The sequence below is a fragment of the Eleutherodactylus coqui genome, chromosome 1 (genome assembly GCF_035609145.1).
Source record: "Eleutherodactylus coqui strain aEleCoq1 chromosome 1, aEleCoq1.hap1, whole genome shotgun sequence".
In the NCBI taxonomy this organism is placed as follows: Eukaryota; Metazoa; Chordata; class Amphibia; order Anura; family Eleutherodactylidae; genus Eleutherodactylus; species Eleutherodactylus coqui.
The window spans coordinates 237,551,423-237,577,960 of NC_089837.1; the positions used below are offsets into that span (position 1 = coordinate 237,551,423).

The 26,538-nt window shown below is 42.8% G+C and overlaps 1 protein-coding gene across 2 annotated transcripts in view; it reads right to left on the reverse strand.

Moving 5' to 3' along the window:
• The window catches only part of CDK19 (cyclin dependent kinase 19), a 177,921-nt gene that overhangs the window by 12,778 nt on the left and 138,605 nt on the right, over positions 1 to 26,538 (reverse strand). For both annotated transcript variants that reach the window (XM_066606997.1, XM_066607002.1), the window contains exons 7-10: positions 18,152 to 18,295; positions 16,749 to 16,818; positions 10,704 to 10,776; positions 848 to 945 (exon numbers count right to left, since the gene is read on the reverse strand). In XM_066606997.1, coding sequence (XP_066463094.1) covers positions 848 to 945; positions 10,704 to 10,776; positions 16,749 to 16,818; positions 18,152 to 18,295 — 385 coding nt within the window. The remainder of the gene's footprint in view (positions 1 to 847; positions 946 to 10,703; positions 10,777 to 16,748; positions 16,819 to 18,151; positions 18,296 to 26,538) is intronic.

The window sequence follows — 26,538 nt, forward strand, 5'->3', positions numbered from 1 at the left end:
CACGATCTTGAATGTTCTCCTTTTATCTTATTATGTACCAGTTGTTTGATAGCATTTTCTATGCAGGAGCAGATTGTTTCAATGTCATACTCAAAGTCAATTTGCAGTAAACAAAGTTGAGCAGCAGCACGTCATACCATTCAAGCAGATCTAACACTCCATAGGAAGGCAGAGGCTTCGGTTACCATAGTGATGGACTTTGCTTATGTGCAGAGTGGAGCGTGACTCATAGCAAGCACGGAGCTGGGACACAGCTATCGCGAGAACTCGCAGCTGTGCTCTGCTCTATCCTCAGGGGGAATGATTAATGATTACTGGTTATTGTGGCAACGGAGGATGACCTGTCATGGGCTCTCCCAGCAATCTGAGGTTAGGCACTTCCGGGTTACACACATGACTGCAATGGCGTGCGCCAGCTATGTATTCTATGGGCTGTGAAGTTCACCATGGGAATCCAGCTCTGAGGTAAGAAACACACCTGTTCCACTTTATCTTTTTAATGATTATTATGTGATTGGTGAAGGGGCGTATAAGAGCATAGGTTGTGTTAACGTGTAACTAGCTTGACAAAGACTCATGCTTTAGAGTCGAAACGTCGCCATCTTGTGTGTTGAGGAGGCATTACTATCTGTGTATTCTCATGAATGCATAAAATACAACCGCACCAAACCTGCTGCCTGACGTCTTTCTTATTATACTCAAAGTCAATGACACTGATCTATATTCTGCAGGCCAAATGACACAGGAGTGAATACAGAATACAATGTAGACTCCACATGACAAAATGCGTAGAAGTAACACATTACTACATAAGATGTATGTTCTACTGGTAATAAAGAGTACATACTCAGATGTAGGCAGAGGATCCTCTTGAAAGTAGAGATCCTGTAAAGCTTGTTCTGATGTGATCCTTTTTGTGGGGTCCATAGTTAAAAGTTTTTGAAGCTAAAATAAATATTCAGTTTAAATGATAAGAATGTACCCAAAGAATCAGAACCACACAACATACAAAATTTGGGAAACTGATGAACAAAGATGAAGATCTATCGGATGCTTCGCTGGACTGTTTTTGTCACTGGTTATTTAGTTGCATATAGTTTAACCCTTTCCAATCCACTGTCTGACATCTTAAGACATTATGATTTAAGGCTGTACAGCTACGATGCTGGAAGACGTCTGTCGTGGTTCTCTTACTGTATATTGCCAGCCTCTCTCTGCTGTCAGAGCCTATCCAACGTGTCACCTCATGCAGTACTGGCTTTAGCCAGCATATAGCACCATTGTATAACGGCAGAAAAAAGTAAGCTCCGTAGGAAAACCAGGATACACATTGGATTGGAAAGGGTTAAAATCTTATTGTTGCTGCTATGGAAATCAGCTCTCTATGCATACATTTCTTTAGTGGTCTTTTGCGTAGTCTAGGGAAGTAGAATTGCAGTGCAAAGCATGAAGATGAGCAGAGGTGAAAACCTAAAATAAAAAACCTAATTAGGAACTATCTATAGGTACTGATTTGCAAAAATGATTTAAAACCGCAACTAGAAACTTGCGTTAATCAGCTAATACTGTATTTTGTAACATCTGAAAAAACGAAGGCTAGAATTGAATGGTCTATTGTAGGCTATAGCCCTCTATATTATCTATGTGCCTATTTTAATAGCATTATTTTGTAGCATCTCATTCCCATTTCATAAAGTGATGGCGTATCACAAGGATAGGTCATCACTTTATCATTGGTGGAGGTCCAACCTCTGGGATGCTTGGCAATCTTGAGAATTTAGTGCTGATTTAGAACTGCAGTCCCTTCACAGTATTTCCCTACACAGCTGGGAGAAACATGAAGGGGCATTCATTCTCAGGATTGGTAGGCCTCCTAGTCATCTGCCATTACTTTATGATACAGGAATCACCCTTTAAGCAGCTGCACTTCTATATCTTCATAGTGCTTTCCTGATAATAATAGTCAGATTACATGAACCTAAATGTTAAAGGTGTTGTCTGTTGTCGTACAATATTTTAAGTATAGCTGCAGATGTGTTAGGACAACAAAAGTTGAGGTATTTACCTGTCCTCTCCCTCAGCAATCCAACACTGCAGCCCTGCAGCTCCACCAGTCTTTGTTTAGGAACAGCTACCACCTGACTGCTGCAGCCAATCACAGACTACAGTGGTCAGGTGCTGTTCTCCTGGCATCATGGTTCTCAGCATCTAAGTGGTGATTGCAAGAGAATGGTACGTGACTGCTGTGGCCTCTGATTGGCAAAGACAAAGACTGGAAGAACCATGAGGCTATACTGCTGGATCACCGGGGAAGACGATGGGCAATTATAGCTGCATTTGTTATTTTAACACACATGCAGCTATACTTAAATTGTCTGACAACCCCTAAAATGTTTTCGCACTTTAGACAGGTCTCCTCAAAGCACTCAAGTGGTGATGAATGATATACACTTACAACCAATGCACTGTGATATAATTAGCACTGCTGATTCAACATGTAATCAGCAACATTAGTAATTGCTGTAATGTCTAGCTGGATCAATATTTATGTTCTGTTCTTCAGGTTTCTAAATGATGGGTTGAATAATTAATCAATGCACTATATACATTGCAAATTTCTCTTTAGAGTTTACCATATCTATATGATGATGGGAAAAGGCACAGGGTTTGTGGGAAATGCTTGGAAATGGGATAGTGGTTTGTAAATATTTTTGAGCTTAGTTTCAGAACATGTGTATATAAGCACATTTTATATATGACTAGGTAAATCAGGATGAGCCGTAATGGCACCGACACAGCAATCGCTCAAAATCAAAGCACTGAGCTGTTCTCAGCAAATATAACCTTTCTAATGCAAGTCATAAATAATGAGGGCAGAAGCCTGGATAATACAGCTCCCTAGATTAAAAGGTAACAGATTTCGTTGCTATGCAAACAGCAGTAAAAGATAAGGACTACATTAATAGACATGTAATATTAACATCTCTAGAACCTGAGAATTGTACTATCTACAAGACGTTTCTCCTGTAAAATACACTCTTTGTCAAAAGATTCAAGCACCTAGAAGGAGTTGTCCTTTGGCTGCAAAACTCAACATGTACTTACATCCCAGGCAGATATGCAAATGATTAGCGTTGTGGCGTAATTAGATGAACGATATTGCCACTCGATGCCTTAAGAGTGGTTCCATGTTTGGCTTATAAAAAGGCTCTCGGGGGCTACCTGTGTGTAGTGGGTATTTTTTCTGCTTGTGTAGAGCTTGATCACCACTAGATGCCTGTAGGATGTAATTATATACCATAGTCAGTCGCCCCTAGTAGTGGTACGAGGGACAACTGACAGCTCAGCGATATGTTCAGGACATCCTGCAGCCACATGTGTTCCTCTCATGGCGGCTTCCAAGAGGCATTCTTCAGCAGGATAATGCTCGACTGCACATAGTAAGGATGTCACAGGAATGTCTCCACAACATTGGCACACTTCAATGGCTGCCCAGTCGCCAGATTTATCACCAATAGAACATGTATGGGACCGTCTAGGATCCAGACTTTGTCAGCCTATGAGTTTACATGATCTAGAGCACATGTGTCAAACACAAGGCCCGCGGGCCGAATCCGGCCCGCTGCCTCGTTTCATGTGGCCCGCGGCGTGCCGACGCTGCTCACCACTAAGCTATTACCAGCTGGAGTGCTGCAGCTCCCCGCTGGCATATTAACATTTTTCACAACACTTCTGCCCTATTCAGCAATTCCAGCAACCTGATTGGTTGCTTGGTGAATCAGCCAACCCAAACAACCAATCAGGCTGCTGGAACTGCTGAATAAGCAGAAGTGATGTGGAAAATGTTAATATGTGAGCGGAGGGGAAGCAGCGCAGACAGCAAGGAGGAGGTAAGTATGTGGTTTAGGGGGGCTAATGGTGGCTGCTGGGGGGGGGGGCTAATGGTGGCTGCTGGGGGAGGGGGGATTTAGTGGTTGCTGCCGAGGGGGGTGTTAATGGTGTTAATGGTTGCTGCTGGGGGGGGGGGTTAATGGTGGCTGCTGAGAGGGGGGGTTAATGGTGGCTGCTGAGAGGGGGGGTTAATAGTGACTGCTGAGAGGGGGGGGGGTTAATGGTGGCTGCTGAGAGGGGGGGTTAATGGTGGCTGCTGAGAGGGGGGGGTTAATGGTGGCTGCTGAGAGGGGGGTTAATGGTGGCTGCTGAAAGGGGGGGGTTAATGGTGGCTGCTGAGAGGGGGGTTAATGGTGGCTGCTGAAAGGGGGGGGTTAATGGTGGCTGCTAAGGGGGGGTTAATGGTGGCTGCTGAGAGGGGGGGGTTAATGGTGGCTGCTGAGAGGGGGGGGTTAATGGTGGCTGCTGAGAGGGGGGGTTAATGGTGGCTGCTGAGAGGGGGGGTTAATGGTGGCTGCTGAGAGGGGGGGTTAATGGTGGCTGCTGAGAGGGGGGGTTAATGGTGGCTGCTGAGAGGGGGGGTTAATGGTGGCTGCTGAGAGGGGGGGGTTAATGGTGGCTGCTGAGAGGGGGGGGTTAATGGTGGCTGCTGAGAGGGGGGGTTAATGGTGGCTGCTGAGAGGGGGGGGTTAATGGTGGCTGCTGAGAGGGGGGGTTAATGGTGGCTGCTGAGGGGGGGTTAATGGTAGCTACGGGGGGGGGGGTTAATGGTGGCTGCTGGAGGAGGGGGGTTAATGGTGGCTGCTGGAGGAGGGGGGTTAATGGTGGCTGCTGGAGGAGGGGGGTTAATGGTGGCTGCTGGAGGAGGGGGGTTAATGGTGGCTGAGGGGGGGGGTTAATGGTGGCTGCTGAGAGGGGGGGGTTAATGGTGGCTTCTGAGGGGGGGGGATAATGGTGGCTGCTGGGGGGGGTCACTATTAGGGCTTGTTCACATGGGTATTTCGGTAGCACAAATACGCTGTGTATTTGCGCAATCAAAAATTGCTAATGCCTGCATATTTAGGCACGGAAAAAAGAACGCAGATGGGCCCACTGAGATGGTGCCCAAATATGCAGTGAATACATAGGTTTCCTGCGCATTCACCACATATTTGCACGGCCCATTCACTTCAATGGCCTATTGGGGTGCGTAGTACGCAACAAAATAGGTCATGCTGTGTGAAAATGTACATCATGTGACTGAACTCACTGAAATCAATGGCTTCTATTCACTGCATATTATGTACGCAAATACGCTTGTGTGAACAAGCCCTTAATATACTGTCTTACAATCGGCCCTTTGAAGGTCACCATAAGCCCGATGTGGCCCTCAGTGAAAATGAGTTTGACACCCCTGATCTAGAGTATCAGTTACAGCAAATGTGGAGCAATATGCCGCAGGATATCATACAGAACCTGTATGCCTCCATGCCTGCCCGTATTACATCTAGTATCCAAACTAGAGGTGGCCCAACAGGGTACTAGAGCCTCCATGCTACCCGTATCACATCTTGTATCCAAGCTAGAGGCAGTACAAGAGGGTACTAGAGCCTCCATGACCGCCCATATCACATCTTGTATCCAAGCTAGAGGCGGTACAACAGGGTACTAGAGCCTCCATGCTCGCCCGTATCACATCTTGTATCCAAGCTAGAGATGGTACAACAGGGTACTAGAGCCTCCATGCCCGCCCGTATCACATCTTGTATGCAAGCTAGAGGTGGTACAACAGGGTACTAGAGCCTCCATGGCTGCCCATATCACATCCCACAACAAACAGAAATTGTGCGAGAAAATCACCTGTGTACATGTAGCCTTATAAACATACGTGCTCATCCAAAGTCAGCAGATATAGCTGTGCAAACAACTTTAAACAAGACTGATAAACTATACAGTGTTCCAACTAAGGACTTAAAGTTTATGTTCACTGTTGAATACTATCTTATTTATATATATCTATAATCTGCATAAAAAGGTGAGTAACTTTGAAAGTGTTAACTTTTGTCATGTTAGAAAATCTGACAAAGATGAATCATTTCAGATTTATTTCCACCTTCAATGTGACCCAATATCTGTATGATTCCACTGAAAAACAAACAGGAATCCTTTAGGGTGGAAAATTTTAAAAAGAAAACTAAAATAATGTGGTTCCATAAATATGCACACCCTAAAACTAACTAACTAAAACTAACACTTTGTTAATGTACCCTTTGACATGTCATTGAATGGCTGTGATTGGGTGACCCAGTGCTGGCTTTCATTGGCTGATGCCGCACTGAGTTAGCCAATCAGAGCATTAGCTTTCTGGAGGCAGGGCATTCAAGCCCCGTATCCAGAAAGCAATGCTCTGTCGGCGTGGAGGAGGGAGCGACAGCTTGCAGCAGCGTCGCGGGAGGTGAGTATTGATTTTTTTCCTACAGCGCATTCCCAGCGTATAAGATGACCCCCGACTTTGGAGAAGATTTTCCTGGGTTAAAAAGTCGTCTTATACGCCTGAAAATACGGTAACCACCTCCCCAACTCCCCACATCTCCCGTAATGACAGCTTTGAGTCTCCATGGATGTTTACAAACTGCATCAGCCTTTCTACATGATGTCACAGACCACTGCAGCCAATCACAGCCCTTAGCACTCGAGTGCTGAGCTCTGTGATTTGTTGCAGTAGTCTGTGATGTCCTATACACAGGTTGACTGCAGCCTGTGTACAGTAAATCATGGGGTGATCAACGGCTGCAGTGTGGTGAGATCCCGGAGAGGTAAATAAGCTAGTTTATTATTTTCTATTATAGAGAATCTGTTTAAAAAAAAAAGACATTTATCTCAGACACTCCCTTTAATGTAAAAGGCTAAGTAACTCAGAATGTAAAGCAAGATAAACTGGAATACTATGGTCGAATCCTGGAGAATTGCAAAAGAAGTTCTAGACTATAATTTAGGATCACTCTGAGATAAATAATGCCATTTTATGTACATTATTTTTAATATGTACATAAAATTTCCTATTGCCTGTGTTCCCCAACCCCTGCACCTCCTGTACCACCCTCAACCCATTTGTGTCTAACCCAATGTATCTCACATTGTAATTGTTGCAATTGTTGTATTGTTTTGCATTTATCCATGCCTGAAAGCGCTGCGGAATAAGTTGGCGCTATACAAATAAAGATTATTATTATTATTATAAGATTATTATTATTATTATATGTAAACAGTGGGCCAATCCAGTGATTTTTCTTATTCTTTCATTATATAAGTGTGCTATTGTTATCTTGGTTGGTTCTTTCTTTTTGTCTGAAACTCCTGTCCTATATTTCCTCAGATGGTCATGTGATCTCAGTTCTGACCAGCTCAGATTTACTTGGGGTTATGGATTCATTTTTCAGTCACTTTCTTAGTGTGTGTGGGATACAGGTTACATGAATCTAACAAAGAAATTACTTAAAAAGAGATAAGGCACTCCCTATCACAGTTATTGATGATGATCATACAGCTCTTGTCACACAGTTATAATAGAGGAAATCACAGCTCATCCTCCTGACTGTATACGCGTGGTTTGTAATTTATTTAGGAAAAAATAGGCAATGATGAATTAAACTGCCTTACCCCACCCCTTTGCAGGCAAAATGGTATAACCTCAGCTAATTCTGTGCTGATGCATAATGGGATTGATTAAAAGCGAAAGTAAAAGAAAATCTTACTCTCAAGATGTTGCCTGATAAGCATCAGACAAGGGGCTGAGGTACAAGGAAGTGACTGGGATACAAAGAGGAGACGCCTAGAGTGTGAAGGCAATCATAAGACATGGGCAGGGGTGGTAACATGTGTGTTTGCTGAAGTGGCCCTTTAAAAGGTGAGATACATTTAGTGGTAACAGACTGGTAAAATCAATATGACTTTTGATAAAGTTTTACTTTGAGGCTCTTGTATGAAGATGTTAGTTACATTAGGGAGCTGTATTTTGACCAATACTCTGAGCTATCTTTTTTATTAGAACTTTGCACAGAATTATGAGTGATTGTACTAATGCAGAAGTGGATTTTTGTTTCCCCATCAACAGCCTGCTCTATTATCACATTTGTTATTAATAATGCCAGTAGCCATTGTTCAGAAGGTAATTCCCTATTATATGGGTATGTTTAAATGTCTGCTTAAGATCCAACATATATTATCGTAGAAAAAATTGTAGGCTGCCCATCATATTTCTCCTGTCGAAGTGCTGCAGGTGTTAAAAAGATTAGTCCTATTGTCATTAAGGCCGAATGCACACGGGCAGAAATTACACAGCGAGACTCTGCGCGGAATTTCCACCGTTGCATGTTGCCATAGGATTGCATTGGTTTATGCCATCCTATGCAGACAGCCGCAATTTTGATCATGCAAAACTTGCACGATAACAAAATCGCGGCATGTCCTATTTTAGTGTGAGCTTCGCAGAGGCTCACACTGCTACGTCATCACTGATGCGCTGGCTCTGCATAGCGTATGCGTGGCTGTGCGCCAGCTGGAACTTTAGCAGAGCGAAAACGTCGGACAGGTAAGCCACGGGTCACGGGGTCGCACCCCGCTGCGAGAATCTCACAGTCGGAATACGATCCGGTCGTCTGCATTCGGCCTTAAAGGGGTTGTCCCGCGAAAGCAAGTGGGGGTATACACTTCTGTATGGCCATATTAATGCACTTTGTAATGTACATCGTGCATTAAATATGAGCCAAACAGAAGTTATTCACTTACCTGTTCCGTTGCTAGCGTCCTCGTCTCCATGGTGCCGTCTAATTTTCAGCGTCTAATCGCCCGATTAGACGCGCTTGCGCAGTCCGGTCTTCTTCTTTTCTGAATGGGGCCGCTCGTGCCGGAGAGCGGCTCCTCGTAGCTCCGCCCCGTCACGTGCCGATTCCAGCCAATCAGTAGGCTGGAATCGGCAATGGACCGCACAGAAGACCTGCGGTCCACCGAGGGTGAAGATCCCGGCGGCCATCTTCGCAAGGTAAGTAAGAAGTCACCGGAGCGCGGGGATTCAGGTAAGCACTATCCGTTTCGACGCGGGACAACCCCTTTAATGGAGCAATTCCTTGGTGTTTGTGTCGGAAATAGGTAACATATTATTTATTTTCATGCCAATGCCAAAAATCCACCCAAAGCCAAACTATGCGGGAGCGTGGGCACCAGAATCAAAACACCATAAATCAGGTGCCACAGCCAGGCACCTGTAATGAAGGGCGCAAAACAAATACCTAGATGGTGTGTATAAAGGTTAAAGCTGTGTACTCATAGAAATAATAAAGCATGTATCAGTAGTATAGTCTTTAGTGATTAACAATTGTCTAATGTATACAAGAACAATGGATATGTCAGCATGATAAATGACAATCCCAGAAAGGGACCCTCGAAGGGCTTATGTCCACAGGGAAATTATATTTAGCAAATCCACGTGGGAGAAAAAACGCAAATCCGCATTCCATAGGAATGCATTGACCACCTGCGGTTAATTAAATAGCCACAGGTGGTATTTTAAGTGATTTACGGATTGCATGCGCTGGAAAAAAAATGCAGCATGCTCCACTTTAACATGGATCACACATGTGGGAGCTCTATCTCAACTGATCTCCTGCATTTAAAAAAAGACAATTATAGTGCATCAGCTGCAGAAATCGGTGCGGGCCTGATATTACTTGTGGACATGAGGCCAAAAACAACAAAAAGTTTCCAGTATAGACAATAATTCAAAGTGGTGTACCAAGAACAACAATGCACATAGAAAATGAAATAGATATCAAAATACACCCTCTTAGCATTCCCACCAGACACTGTATAGAGTTCAAGTCAAGTGGATATACACCTTCAAAGTGTGCTGCATAAAGTGCCAACGAAGCCCAAGGGGCATATGGAAAGGTACACGTGTAACAGATGTAGATGTGACCTGATGAGATGACAAAACATAACAAGAAAAGAAACATATGGACAGAAGGTATACAAGGCACCCTGAGATATGATGAGCAACAATAGGAAGACAACAGGCAGGGTTTCAAAGAACCCCATGTGTATCACCATACTCTGTGGCTTCCTCAGTGGTCTGCCCTGAAAATTACTGTTGCATGGAGTTGCTTAAACTCTATTCACATGCATGGGATGTGGTTTGCCATTGAATTTGACACAGACTGACACAAAATCCACTCTAAACAACGTCTCAAAATTAAACGTGTGAAGGGGTGTTACAGTAAGACCTCATGTCCACGGGCGAGTTTGATTTGCCGAACCCACCTGGGAGATGTCAATCAAGCCGCCCATAGGGAAGCATTGGCGTCCGCAAATTAATTTAAGCACGCGGATTTATTTTGTGGACCTTTTGGTCAGGAAAACAAATTGCAGCATGCTCCATTTTTGTGCGGATCCCGTACGGACAGCTTCCATTGAAGTCAAGGGAAGCCGTCCAATCTGCAGCGCGCCTGCAGTTGAAACTGCGGACATGCCACAGATCCTGCGGGAAAGCGGGAGATTTAAAAAAGAAAAAAACTGTACTGCACATGTCCGACAGCGAGCCATAAGGACCATGTGCAGTGCAGCGAACCAGTAAGTGGAGAGATCCGCGTGGACGCCGCTGCCAGGGAAATCCAGGTAAGCATGGGTCACTGGCCGCGGGCAGATCTGGATTTCCATGCGGGATTTCCCACACGGAATCCGACCCGTCCGTGGACATGAGGCCTAAAGCTAACTCAATACTCGAGAGGTAATTTAACATTCTGTTTATTGTAAATTTTATTAGTAATCTTTTCACTTACCAGAAGAAAAACTTTACTATCAGGCTTCACCTTGTGCTTTTCCATGTATTTTATTAAGCTGCTGTTAGCGTACCTGCAAAATACATTTATTGGTCAGAAAATTGCCGCTGCACTTAGAAAACAGTTTCACTAATATGATCATATTGGAGCCAGACAAGTAGAATATTCAAAAGCACCGCTGTCAGCAAAAACGTCTGACCCCAGCTAAGTATTACAATCAAAATAAGCGCGTTCTGACAATGTTTTTGAAGTAAGCTCTTGGCTTTTATTCCTTTCACTTCAGTCAATACTCCTAGTTTTGGCAGCAAAGCTGTTTACTACCGTAATGGTTCCATTATATCTCCTTACGCCACACACACTGTGTGAATGTTTTTACAGATTGCAAAAAGTGCTCTGGATATCCATGGCTGTCAATAACAGTTTGATCAGCCCGTCTAGAGGACTTATTGTTAATGCATAAAACCACACTGTTATATTCTCATCTAGGGTTTATCAAATAGGAGCTAGCTAAGTGGAGCAGAGATCAACGTTTTGGCATATTTTTCATCTTCTCTTGATGTGTACCAGCCACATCAAGGGAAGCTTATTTGCAGTTACTTATTATCCATTTTTTATAAAGGTGAAAGCCCTCACTGACTGACTGACTCACCACTAATTCTCTAACTTCCCGGTGTCGTACAAACTTGACATTTGGCACAACCATTCTTTAAATCCTAAGTAGGAAAGGTAAAGGGGTAACAACTTGATTATTCAAGTCTAAGTGTGAAAGTAAGTGACCCCCTATGTAATGTAACTAATAACACACATCTGAACTGCACAAACATGAAATTTGCCACGACCATTCTTTATGTTCCTAATAGAAAAAGTAAAGGGGTCGCAACATCAATATTCAATTCTAAGCATCAAAAAATTGTGAAAATTCGCGATACATGACAAAGTTCATTTCTTAGAGACTATAAAACCAGGAGAAATTATTTGTATATTGAGGAGAATCTACCTCACCTCTATTTGCATATACTGAGGAGAATCTACCTCAACTCTATGTGTATGTACTGAGGAGAATCTACCTCACCTTTATGTGTATATAGTGAGGAGAATCTAACACTCCTCTACGTGTTTATACTGAGGAGAATCTAACTGACCTCTGTGTGCATATACTGAGGAGAATCTACCTCACCTCTTTGTGTATATACTGAGGAGAATCTAACTGACCTCTATGTGAATATACTGAGGAGAATCAACCTCACCTTTATGTGTATATACTGAGGAGAATATAACACATAAGGAAGCAGCCATGGACTGCAGAGACGGAGCATGCCTTTAAGTCTAAAAATGGGCTGCACCCTCCAGTCTGGGGTGAAATTTGAATAAAAAGGGGCATCACCTTTAATGGTAAAAAGTGGGGAGAGTGAAAGGGGCAGCATATTTTGCAGAGGGACATCGGTACATGCAGGCTGAGGAGAATCTAACACTCCTCTATGTATATACATTTTCTGTGCGAACAACAGTAAACACCTGTACCAAATTAACTCGGGCATAGCCGGGTATATCAGCTAGTAACTTATATGCACACATTTTGATACATATTTGTACGGAATACTTGGCCTCATTTATCACAATGATGCCCAACTGTTTATCCTTCCTGGAACTGTTTCTCCAAGACAGACCCTTATATATGCCCTATTCTGGCTTATAGACATCCTAGAGAGAGGTTCCAGTTTGAGAGTACCACTGATACAAAGCAACCTCAATGGATCACTCTCTGGAGGTTTAAGCTTATCCCCGTATTGCTGTCATGTAATACTACATTTCTAATGCAGTAGCTGGAAATGTATAGTTGGCTACAACTTCTGGCAATAACATTGGGAGCTAGAAAAGTCACACCTGTGGTGATCAGCTGATCCCCGTGCTAGCTTCATTGTTGAACAGGGTTTCCATGGTGGGATAACTGCTTCAAAGAATATCTATCAGAATAGTATGCTACTTAGTCAATGGCAAAGGACATGGCAAATATTCTTTGTAAATGGGAATTTTATTTATAATGCTATGTTGGATATATACTTACAATTTCAGTGTATCATGAAGAGAGCAATAACCATACATGTCTCTCACTGTTGAGTGATGACCGCACATTGTACTCAACAGTGAAAAAGCGGGACGCATAAGCATAATTCTTTTTAACCCCTTAGTGACCACCCCATTGCCTTTTTACATCCTAGCTTGCTGGGCTTTAACCCTTTCCAATCCAATTTCTATCCTGGTTTTCCTAGGGGGCTTATTCTTTTGCTGCTGCTATACAATGGCACTATATGCTGGCTAAAGCCAGTACTGCATGAGGTGACACGTTGGATAGGCTCCGACAGCAGAGAGGCTAGCAATATACAGTAAGAGAACTCCGATGGATGTCTTCCAACATTGGAACTGTACAGCCTTAAATCATAATGTCTTCAGAAGTCAGACAGTGGATTTGAGAGGGTTAATCTCCAGGGACGTAAAAACATGCTCCCTGTGGGGATTAAAAGCCTGCAAGCTCTTGACGTGACAGCTCTATGCTGCTGGTTATCGGAGGTAGCCAGCAACCTGGAGCTGTCATCCCTGGCCGCAGGACACCTCCTCCCCTGTCACATGATCCCCGGCGATCATATGAAAGTCAATTTAAAGTAAAAAAAAGTCACTCCCGTCCTCCATGATGCCACGTGGTGTTCTGGCCTCCCGATCCCGATGGCGCCTTCTGCGCATGCACGCCTGGGAAATTCAAAAATCTCCCTGGCTCCCATGTGTAGTCAAGAGAAGAAATGTCACTGGGAGCCATGAGGGGAGATGAGATTACATATCTAAGGCCCTCGGATTTATCCGCGGACCTTACCCCGGCTTCTGCGCACGTGCCCACCCCCAAAATGGCAGACACATGTGAAAAAGCCATGGATTGCCAGGGTAATTTAAAATCTCCCTGCTCCTGGATACCACACATAGCCAAGAGCCTAGATATTTCACAGGGAGCTGCGGTACGCAGTCCCTGGTCACCTGATCGCTGTTATCCAATGGATAATAGTGATTACGTAAAAGTTAAAACACAGTTGAAGTTTAATGTTCCTTTCGGTTTGAGCCACATTGTGCATACGGGCAAAATATTAGGGCCACAACGGGTTGGTTTCTGAACACGGGACAAACGGGGGTATCCATTTTGGGTTGAAAGTCTAGATTCGTACATATGCGTACAAAATAAAACATTTTTAAAATGCCACAATTGCCAAAAAAAATGTAAATAATTTTTTCCTCCTGCTTTGCTCAGATTTATTCAAACAGACCCCTAGATGAATGTGTTACAAAGTCTAGTTTTCAAAATTGGGTCATTTGTGGGGGTTCTCCATCATTTTGGCCACTCAAGGGCTTTGAAAGCGTGCACTAGGGCCTAAAACATCTTCAAGCAAAATGTCTGTTTTGAAAACCACCGGCTGCTCCATTTGGTTTGGGCCCCAATGTGCATACGGACAGAAGATTAGGGCCACAATGGGTGTGTTTCTGAACACAGGACAAACAGGGGATCCATTTTGGGGTGCAAGTCTTCATTCATGTGCGTGCTGTACAAAAAAAACCTGTTTTTAATATGACATAATTGCCAAAAAACTGAAAATCGTTATTTTTTCTTCTTCTTTGCTTAGATTCATTCAAAAACTGTGGGGTAAAAATACGCAGTACACCCCTAGATGAACTCGTTAAGGGGTCTAGTTTTCAAAATAGGATCATTTTTGGAGGTTCTCTGTTGTTTTGGCCGCTCAAGGGCTCTACAAATGGGCAATGGGGTCTAAATTACCTTCAAGTAAAATGTCTGTTCTGAAAAACCACCAGCAGCTACTTTTGGTTTAGGCCCTGTTGTGTATAGAGACACAAGATTAGGGCCACATTGGGTATGTTTATGAACACAGGACAAACAGGGGTATCCATTTTGGGTGCAAATCCTCCTTATCATGTGCACTATAAATGACATATTTGCAAAAATGTGAATTTTTTCTCCTCTAAATTGCATTAATTCCTGAAAATAAACCGTGGGGTTAAAATACTCATGACGCCCCTCAGTGAATATATTCAAATGTGTATTTTTTACAATGGGGTCATTTGTGGGGATATCTATCATGCTGACACCTATGAGCCTTTGCAATCTAGGCTTGGTATAGGAAAAAATGTTCCTCAAAACATTGATAAGTAATGTTAAATTTGTACCGTACGTACTTTTAATAAATATAAACATACTCTATAATATGTATAGTATAATATGTGTCAAAAAAAATGTTAGAATCACTTGGATATGTAAAACCTGTACAGAGTTATTTTTATGTTAAAGTGACACGTCAGATTTCCAAAATTTGGCCTGGTCATTAAGGCGTGAACAGGCTTGGTTACTAAGGGGTTAAAATACTTATTCGACAAAATGCGCAATATTTTTTGTGCCGTTTGTGCTATTATACCTTTATGGGGATAAAATATGCTGGCCTTAGTCAGGGCAACATATTGTTGAGTCTAAACGCACAGCCATTGTGCACTTTTCGTGCACTGCTAGCTGATCATTAAATTCAGGTCAACCTAAAAATCGTCATGTGGTCTTATCAGGACTGCACGCTGAGTTCTCTGCGGGTAGTGCTGATAGCATTGTTTCCAGTCAGAGAACAAAGGAGCTGAGTGCAGATAAGAGCCCTCCAGCTATTAACTGCATTCAGCTAAGGCTTCATTTGCATGCTAATAAGCTATTAAGCAGCTGAGTAGCTACTTAATAGTTTATGCAAAATGATGGCTCAAAGCTGTCACTCAAACTGTCGTTTGAGCGATCATCTGCTGGTGTAAATGGGCCTTAAGCATGATGTGATTACTGGTTTGCAAAGGTGCTTGAGATGAAGAGTTTATAAGTTTATAACATCGACAGGTAATGTACACCATGCTTGTCTAGTTATGGCTTACTATTTTGAGCAATTCATAAAGGCAAAATGTTTCACTTGTTTCTGGATTGTGTAGCACTGAAACATTGTTACACTGGCCTTTATATTTAATTTTATATGAAATATATTCAAAATTTATATGGTATTTTTGTACTGCTATATCAAGACAGAAAACACACACAAAAAGTTTTTTTAACCCCTTAACGACCTATGACAGGTGCATCTGTTGTGGGTCACTGAGCTCGCATCATACCCAGTGGCTAACTGCTGTTTCTGAGAGCAATGGCTGTGCTCATAGCTAGCTCTGCTTGCAGCTGTTTATCTGTTGAAATGCTGTAGTCAATGCTGACCGCAGCATCTAAGGAGCTGGCTAGAGGGGAGCGGTCCCCGCTGGCTTCCCATTGGCCTAGGCCTTATGAAGGCTAGGCTTGTGATGGATTCCAGCCTACTAAGCCCATCTGCTGGTAAATGTACAATATGCTCCAATACTGGAGTATTGCAGTATATTGTACCTGGAATCAGATGACTGCCAATTCGAATTCCCTATAGAGACTAAAAAAAAAGGATAATATTTTAGGTAAAAAAAAAAATTCCACTTATCACGTAAACAAAAATAAAAGGGTATTGATGTGTCTGTAAAAGTCTGAAATATCAAACATATCACTTTTTTTCAAGCACAGTGAAAATGTGATACTTTATTGGTACTAATAAACTAGAAGTCACATTTTTTTCACAGTATAAAGTTTTCTTTTTTTTTTTAAAGTAGTAAAACATACCGCTTGCCATACTGACCCACAAAATGAAGTCAATATGCCATTTTTACTGCACTGTGAATGCCATAAAAGTAATCTCTCCAAAAAAATTAATGGCACAGTTGTGTCTTTTTCCATTTCACCCCACTTAGAAATGTTTAAACTTTTAGCAGTACATTATATGGTGCATTAAATAACACCATTAAAACCATTAATTTGTCCTGCAAAAATAAGAACTTATACAGCTGTGTCAATGAAAAACAAATAGAAAGTTACAGCTCTTGGAAAGCGTGATTAAAAAAAGGACAAAGAAAAAAGTGGCTGGTCATTTAGAGGTTAAAGAGAATGTTCTATAATCTTACGTAGTTCTTCTGAAGTCTTTTTGAAGAGTAGGATATTCTGGCATCTTTCTGATATCTTCCCAATCTTTATCTAAACAGAAAGTTTTACCTTTTTACTTGAGACAAATCAAAAAAGCAGTATTAAAATGGTAAGTATGAGAACATTTATACAGACATCTTATATTTAGAAAGGAGACAAAATAGTGCTGCCAATACCAGCAAACTTAAAGACGATTCCCCATCTTCAGCCTTTATGAGAGCAGCGTTTTACAGTGTTTCTGTGAGCGTTTGCCTGCATTTTCACTGCATATTTTGTGCAATGACAATGCAGACAAAGTAACCTGATGATGTCACCATTCCCCCTGATGGCATAGTAGTGTTAAAAACACTGTACACAGCATTTTTAACAGCAGATTTTAGGCGCAGCATTCATTTCAATGGACAATGCAGGGTTAAAAACATGTTGAATACCCGAAAATATAACATATAGCGTTCATATTAGCTCCAGTTATAAACACTGCACTGAAACGCTTGTCTCAGAAGCCCCATTGAAATGAATAGAGGCTTGCTGCAGTGTTTTTACCCTGTTTCCCTGAAAATAAGACATACCCTGAAAATAAGACATAGCATGATTTTCCAGAATTTTTGAGGTTGCAAAATGATTTTCGAGGATGCTTGAAATATAAGCCCTACTCCAAAATTAAGCCCTGCTAACAGTTAATTAAAAAAGTCAATTTAAATAGTGTCCAGCCAGCTATACATGTAAAAAAGTTAAACCTTTTTGAACAAAAATTAATATAAGACACTGTCTTATTTTCGGGGAAACATGGTAGCATCCATTAAGAACGCCCGCTAAACACCTGCGTGAGAGAGGCTTTAAATACATTATAGGCGTAGGTTGCATTTTTGGGACCTTCAACTATTAGACTTGGGACCTTCAACTATCTGCCAATTCCCAGCCACTGTATGCTCCATGTGCAAACTGTGGATATGCCAAAAATGTTGACAATCAGAACACCCCTTTAATAGTAAGTTTAGTGGATTCAACTAAATCAAAATAGTCCGAATACTTCAAGTCTAAAGATTTGTTTTGGCTGCAGAACAAGGAAGATATAGGCTCATTAAAGGGGTCTTCCAGGCAGCGCCAGCTGCCATTTCTGGGCTGGACCAGGATCGGAGCGGAAGCTGCTGCTCCATTTCCTGTGTAGTGACCGGCGCAAGTAACTGCAGGCACAGCTCTTAGACTTATGTTAAATTAACACATTTCAGGGAAGATTATTTAAGTGTAAACATGGAATACTTGTTTAGACTGTTACTATTGGTTCTATAAAGTAAAATACTAAAAATAAGGCATGCAATCTTCTTTTGACGAACATAGCTGCTCATAGCAAATAAAGCTACTCATCGGCAAATAAGGTAAATACCTGCGGGAAATCCCATTACACTAAATATACGATCAAGCTGGTCATGATGGAATGGGTTACTTGTCTTGATATCTTCTTGACGACAATGAAAAATAGGTTCCGATGTTAACAATTCTGCAAAAATGCAGCCAATAGCCCAGATATCTGTAGAAATTGAAAAAGGTATCTTAGCATGAGTATTCCAGATACCACACTCTAGCACATCAACAGTTTAGGAAATAAGGACTACTATTTTCAATTGTTGGACTATTTTCTATTCAAACGTTTTATTACTTTACGTAAAGCAAAAACAATGTACAGTATGAACAATACCTCTGGGAAACCATTCAAAGATAGCAAACAAAGGTACTTCGATGATCAATAGGCTAAAAATGGAAAAGTGTACAAATAGAGTCTGTGTAGGAAACCTTGCCTACCGAAGAGGAAACCATAAAGTTAAATGAATAAACCAGAACAGGCAATATGAAGATCTGAAAGGATAGTCCAAAGATCGGCTTGTAGCTACAGTAAGCAGGGGAAAGAATAGTTAATGATTAAAGAGACTGTAAAGACAAATGAGCCAATTGTCATATGATCCAAGACATGTCTCCTAGTGCGGGAGAACTTAAAAGCACCAAGAAGGAAAATTGCAGTAAAAGTGAAGAAAAGCAGATGACCAAGGTGGACATCAAGAGGGTGAAGAGGAGCCGAGGGTTGAACAGTGAGAACACCAAGAAGGAGCCATGTTACATTTTTGTTGTCTAATGGTAGACATGGAAAGAAGGGCAGTAAAACAAAAAGCTGAAATTTAGTTATAAAAAATAATTTTAGTCAAAATCCAATGCAATAATCAAAATGGATAAAAATGCATATAAAACAAAATAAAAATATTTTCTAGGCAAGCCTGGCAATGTCATGTCAATGCACAAGCCAGGGTATATTCTGCAATGCTGTTGCGAAATATTCTGAACGCAAAGGACTTTTCTGAGAGTAAAATATATATAGAATAAAAAATATTTAAAGGGCATTATATTTCCAACGCTGCACTTTGACAGCGATGCATGTTCCATCTTTAACCATTTTCGGCCCTTCATTTTTCGGAGATTCGGGCCGGCTGCCAGGCACTTGTCAAGCCGGCAAAGCATCTATGGCTGTAATTGGTGCATCCAGCACTTGCTATGATTGGGTGAGAGGGCTGTCACTGAGCCGATTCAGCCAATCAGAGCAATCTCTTGCTGAGAGGCAGGGAATTCAAACCCCGTCTCCAGCAATAGATGCTTTGCCGGCTTGGCAAGTGCTCGGCAGCTGGCCCAAATCTCAGAAAACACCGTTGGGGACCAAACGGCCCCTGCAAGGCGAGTTTTCTTTTTTTTTTAGCATCCTTGGCTGCGTTTTTAGCTATGCTAAAAAAAACGCAGCCAAAACACTGGCATAACGCATGAGTCTGCAGTAAACGCAGTGTTGAAAAACGCTACGTTTCTGCAGACGCCTGTGTGAGGGAGGCCTTAGGTCCAGAAAACAAATCGCAGCATGCTCCATTTTTGTGCGGACCCCGCACTGATGGCTTCTATTGAAGTCAATGGAAGCCGCCCGATCCGTGGCATACATGCAGCTGACACTGTGGACGTGACGTGGATCAGTAGGAAAGCAGGGGATTTAAAAAAAAAAAAATCTGTACTGCGCATGTCCGACGGCGATCCAGGAGGACCATGTGCAGTACCGCAAACATGAAAGTGGAGGGGTCTGTGTGGACGCCACTGTCAGGGAAATGCAGGTAAACAGGGCTCACTGGCCGTTGGCAGTGTTGGACCCTGCGCAGGATTCAGTGCACGGAATCCGCGCGTGCCTTGGACATGAGGCCTAAAAGCTAGGCAACTGGATGCACCCCCCTTTATAGTCAGTGGAGTCCATCCAGACTGAGGCAAACAAAGCAGAAAAGTGTAATCCCCAGTGCAGGTGTGAAATCACCCTTACCTGGGTATATCCTTTATATAATTGTATATGTACAGGTGGTACAAGTTATACATCCTGTATATAGAAATATCAACCATGCTGGTAAACCCTGGGCCAGGGTAAACCAGCATGGTCGCTATCACTATATACAGGATGTATAACTTAAACCAGCTGTACATCTATAATATACAGGAGATACCCAGGTTATACCAGCATGGTACATATCACTATAGACAGGATGTATAAATTATACCAGATGAAAATATAATTATATACAGAAGATAACCATTATATACAGGAGATAACCAGTTTAGGCAGTTTTCACATGGCGGAGAAAACTGCACGAAATTTGTGTGTTGTGAGACTCACAGATCTCACACGAATCTGAACCTCATTCTTTGAATAGAGTCATTCACATGAGCGATTTTTGAAACAAATCGCAGGTTGCCCTGTCTTTGGGCATGCCCTAACGCAGCTCATTGTTTTCAATGGGGCCAACAGCAGCATTGCACCACGTGCTAGGTGCACACAGTGCAAGGTTTCCCCGCTGAAAGCAATAGGAGAAATTCCGCAATCCTTTCGCTGACAGCTGTGGTGGAGAAACGCTACTTCCCCGAAGTGATGCAAGGCGGTTTTGATATAAATTGCATGTTGGTGAGCGCGATATTGGACTGGGATTCATGGCCGATATCGTGGTCTCTCGTGTGAAGTTAGCTTTCTACCAGCATGGCCCATATCAGTGTCTAAGGCCTCATGTCCACGGGGAAAATAAGAATTAAAATCCGCAGCGGATTTTAACTCTTCTCCCGCGCGCGGATCCGCATCCCATAGGGATGCATTGACCACCCGCGGGTAGATAAATACTCGCGGATCGTCAATAAAAGTGATTTTAAAAAAAATGGAGCATGAAAAAATCTGGACCATGCTCCATTTTCATGCGGGTCTCCCGCGGGGACGGCTCCCGCGGGCTTCTATTGAAGCCTATGGAAGCCGTCCGGATCCGCGGGACACAAAAATCATATTTTACTCACACGCTCCGGTTCTTCTCTTCGGCGCCGCGCCATCTTCTCTCAGTCGCGGCCGGATCATTTTGCTTCGGCCCGGCGCATGCGCGAGGCACGTCACCGACGTCATCATGCACATCCGCCGAGCCGAAGAATGAAGATCCGGCCGCGACGAGAGAAGATGACGCCGCCGCGAAGAGAAGAAACGGAGCGGATGGGAGGTGAGTTTATTCTCATTTATTCCCATTTTCAGCGCTCATGTCCGCGGGGCAGGAGGGACCCGCTGCAGATTCTACATGTAGAATCCGTAGCGGGCCCGATTTTCCCCGTGGACATGAGGCCTAAAGGAGATGTTCATCCCCCCTGTATGTAGTGATATGGAGCATATTGATATAATCTGGATATCTCCTGTATATAATTATATATGTACAACTGGTATAACCTACCCCAGCTATCCATATTTGAGTACACCGCATGTACTCCTCCGCTGTCCTCCAACACTGTCAGTGCACGGCCGGACCAATCACACGGCCGGCAGTGCACTGATAGACTGCAGTTCTGACTAATCACAAGTGCAGTCTCTCAGTGGAAGGGAGGAGCACTCGCCGGGGGAGTCTGCAGTCTGTAATTGGCTGCCAGCTTCCTTGGTTAAAGGCCCTCGTTTAGTGCCACCCAAAGTTGGTCAACGGACTGCAGCAGTGAAACTGCATATGGCAGGGGGCTCGCAGGCTCCCATTCGCTAAGGGGCCAGGTCGCGATTGCAACCCCTAACAGCACGCCAGTGATGGGAGGCACAAAGATGACATGACTGAACAATTGTCTTTGCATTTCAAAGTTTTCTATGAAATTGTTCCCATTTTAGGGACTACGGTGATTACAATCTGTGTATCGAAAGATGTTGTTGCTCAATAAGCAACAGGTAAAAAAAACAATAATACTATTCATAAACTCTTTCAAATGTTATAAAAGTATAAAAAGTATGCCCGATGTCTATATTTAAATGCACAAAAGAAAACACTGACATAACCATATAACTCACTGTACAACAAATTTTTACCGTGCACATGGTGTAATTAACGGGGAAAAAAAAAAAAATCTGCATCAAGATATGCCTCTTTTAATTCTCGTTTTTGAGGCGCGAATAAACGTCAAAACACATATCCAAACCTGGGGACACATAACTTGACATATCGTTGCAAAGGCGAAATCCAACGTAGAAAATGAAAAAATAACGGACATGTCAGTTCAGTTTTTTCCGTAACAGGTATTTTAACTCCTTAACGCCACATGACGTAAGGTTATGTCATGGCAGGGTGGTGCTTAACGCAACATGACATAACCTTATGACACGTGGATGCCGCGAGATCGGAAGATATCCCGCGGCATCTGGCAGCCGGCCTCCTGGTGCAACAGCGGGGGTGAATCGGGACAGTAAACCCCTTAACACTGCGATCTATGTAGCTTGCAGCATGTAAAGGCCTCAAAAAGGGAGGGCACTCCCTATGTAATGTCATTGGAACCCTGCAATGTAGCTCCAGGATGCCATGGCAACAGGACGCAAGGTACAGGTGTCCTGCTTTGCCATTGCCTATGATTGCTATAATAAACGATAAGGCATTGGAGAACAGAAGTCCTGCAATGCTTTATCATAGTTATCATAGGTGTTATGCATCAAGTCTCCTATAGGAACATAACAAGTGTAAAAAAAAGATAAAATTAGTGTAAAAAGTAAAAACAAAAGTTAAAAAAACACCTTTTTTTGTGCTTTTTCCCCTATTAGTATAAAAAACATTTTTAAATCCCACATGTTTGGTATTGTCGTATCCATAATGACTTGTAAAATAAGTTGAACACACTTTACATCCTGCACGTTAAAAAAGAAGCTCTCACAAGCACTCAGTCCATGGAAAAATAAAAAAAGTTATAGGACTTTGAATGCAGCAATTTGGGAAAAAAATATCCAAGAAAGAGGGTTTTTATTGCGGAAAAGTGGAAAATCCTAAAAAAAACAATAATTTAGGTATTGTTGCAATCGTACTGACCCGCAGAAAAAATGTATTGTCATTTATGCTGCATGATTAACACTGTAAAAAAGCAAAAAAAAGACAATGACAGAATTGATGTTTTCCCTCCCTGCTATCATAAAAAAATTAATAAAAGCTCTACAATATAGTCTATGTACACAAAAATGGCATTAATAAAAGCCACAGTGAAAAAAATCCCCTCAAAATCGTTGCGTCCTCAATGCCAACATAGGCCATGCCCTTAAGGGGTTAAATATGTGTCAGTAAAAACATGTTGTCAAGACATGGATATTGTTTCCCATTATAAATCAATGGGATGCGTACTGAAAGTGTATTTTGGCACAGAATACGCACCACAATACAGCGTGTGCATATACCCTAGCAGATGAATTAAATAACTGGTCACACTAGAAATCCAGCACTGTGTGAATACTGACAGCCTGCTCTTGGATCTTGACTTTTTATCATTGTACATTCATATTTTGAGAACAAATGATCTCTCTATCACATTAGCCTCTTCCAATCTGCCCACACGGTCACTGTCTAACTCATTTCTGTTATTTAAGGGCTTTAATTAAATTGAGCAAGAGGCACGTAAACCTTTGAATTGGTGGAACAAGAATACTGCCCCCTGGCACACATAATGTTTATACACCTGTGCCATTGTTTAGGGATTTGTTAGCTTAAATTCAGTAGAGAAATAGAAAATAATCTTTCCATTATACCGCAAGAAACAGGAGATTTCTAAACAAATGGTACGCAACCACAGAAGTCATCAATAAAGTATAGAGAAAACATATAGCAGTTATTGCTGCTAATACAAATATAAATATATACCGCCAAGAGGCCAGAATAATCTTCCCTGGTTTCATAAACAGCGTTTTGCTAGCTAAAAATAAATGTGATCATACAATGTGTGATGTAATATTATGGATACACATCACAAGGAGTCACTGTTAAAGGGCCACGTCGGTGATTCTTTTCTTCATTTATTATGTAGCTGTCCCCGAGTATATATAAGTCAGCTAGTATTACTACTCCTTTCTACCTGAGACTCCTAGACGCCTTATCCTCAGATGGTGAACTGTTCTCAATTCTGACCAGCACAGAAATGCCTGGGTTTATGCTATCTGAAACTAATCAATTTATCAGTCAGCATAATCCCTGTGATGGACCCTACCACACAAACTCTTTAGAGGGGGAAACAGACTCCTAACACAGTTACTGATGGTGATCATACAGCTCCTGTCACACAGTTATAATAGAGGAGATCACAGCTGATCCCCCTGATTGTATAGTTATGGTCTGTAGCTTATTTAGGTGAATATAGAATACGAAATGTAATGGTAGGGTTTTTTCCTGGAAGCAGAGATGGTACAGTTTCTAGCTGCTCATGTAAGTGCTGTGCAGATGCATCATGGGATTGATAGCATAAAACAGTGAAAATAACATTAAAGTTGGGCTCACACAGCCGTATGCGGAATCCACTTGCAGAGGCCCTCAGTGGATTCCAGCTGTGAGCCCAGCCGTGACCCTGCTTACGGCCACGTAATATACTGCACATGACTGCGTACTCACTCAGGGGGACATGCACATAACATCTTTTTTGTTTGTTTATATTTCCCCCACCAATGTAATTGCGTATGGGCTGCGGGTATATCTGCGACAATAGAGAACAATGGTCTCTATGTTGCAGACATCCATGGTAAAATAGAACACGCTGCTGTCTGTTTTCTGCAAGTAGATTACGCAATTCAAACCCACTAATGCTAGCGGAATTGTGTAATCCAATGCATTTGATTAATACACGTATTACTGAGGATTAAAGGCTCACGGGATCCGCAATTCCTATCCGGTCCTGCGAGACCCGACTAAGATGGTGTCTGACCAGCATCAGACAAGAGGATGCTTTGTAAGGAAGTGACTGCAATATATAGAGGAGACCTCCAGACTGTCACAAGCAATCAGGTAAAGGAGGCAGTGAAGGACAATGTCTTTTCACCAGAGTGATGTCTGCACTACTTCAGCATTCTCTTGCAAGCGATCTTTCAATATCACATATATAAATAAATTAAACATGTCTAGGTATAGTAATATAAATAATGCAAGTTTCCAAAAAAAGGCTCCTGTATAGAACAATTCACTAGTCATGTAAGAATTTTCTTCACTCATTCTTAACATAACAGCAGGAACCAGCACCCAGAACAACAGTGAAGAAGCCCAATTAACCTGCTACTTGTAGGCTACTATAAGACCCCCTAAAAAGTCAAAGACAGTATGCACAGTCATTGTCAAAAAAAAGCCCTCCCCTAGAAGTAGTTGTCTGAATCAAATGAAACTTTATATGTTTCATTGTAACGTTAATGTTACGGCACTCTGACCCCCTTAGCGCCAGGTGGGGTGCCCTGAACTTCCCGTACCCCACTGTCCCTGCCTACTTGCCTCGACCCTGGCTAACCCCAGGCGGACAACTGGACGGCGGTCCCTACCCTGGCTAGGGACCTGGCGACTATAGAAGATGGAACTACCTAACAGGGGGCCGAGTGCCGACAAGGAGGCAGATGGAGTTACCAACAGAAAATGCTGAGCACTAGACCAAGCTAGGGAAGGAGGCTGACAAGCAGACTAGCGGACTGACTGGAGGGAACTGCAGACAGAACTAACTGGTAGCTGACAGAACCAATAACTGACAGTGAGCTCAGGTCACTGCCAGCGTTATAACTGCAAGACTCCGCCTGGGGGCAGAGAGTGAGAGGAGCCCACTCCCCCACTGCTGCATAAGAAAGGTGGAGGAGTGCGGGCGGCACCCTACGGGCGGACACGCCCACGCCGCCGCACCCGGCCGCCCAATGCCGCCGGGAGAGCCCCGATCCCAGAGCTCCAGGATGCCGGAGCGGCGCGTGCCGACCGCGGGACCCCGCACCGCCCTGCATGGTAACAGTTAATATAGGTAAGTGATTACAATATCAGGACAAAAGGATGGTTTATTGCAGAAAACTGACCCCTTGAAGGAAGGCTCTAGTACCCTGTTGAAATGCCTCTAGCTTGGATACAATATGTGATACAGGCGGGCATGGAGGCTCTAGTACACTGTTGTACCACCTCTAGCTTGGATACTAGATGTGATACGGGCGGGCATAGAGGCATACAGGTTCTATATGGCATCCTGCAGCATATCAGTCCACATTTGCTGTATCTGAGCCTCTAGAATGAGCAAACTCCTAGGCTTTCAAAGTTTTCATCTAAGATGGACTGTGTAGGCCACAGAAGTGTGACAATGTTGTGGAGACATTCCTGTGACACCCTTGCAGAATGGAGCCAAGCATTATCCTGCTGGGAAATGCCTCTTGGAAGCCGCCATGAGCGACAAGACAAGTGGCTGCAGGATGTCCTGAACATATCGCTGAGCTGTCATTGTTCCACGTAC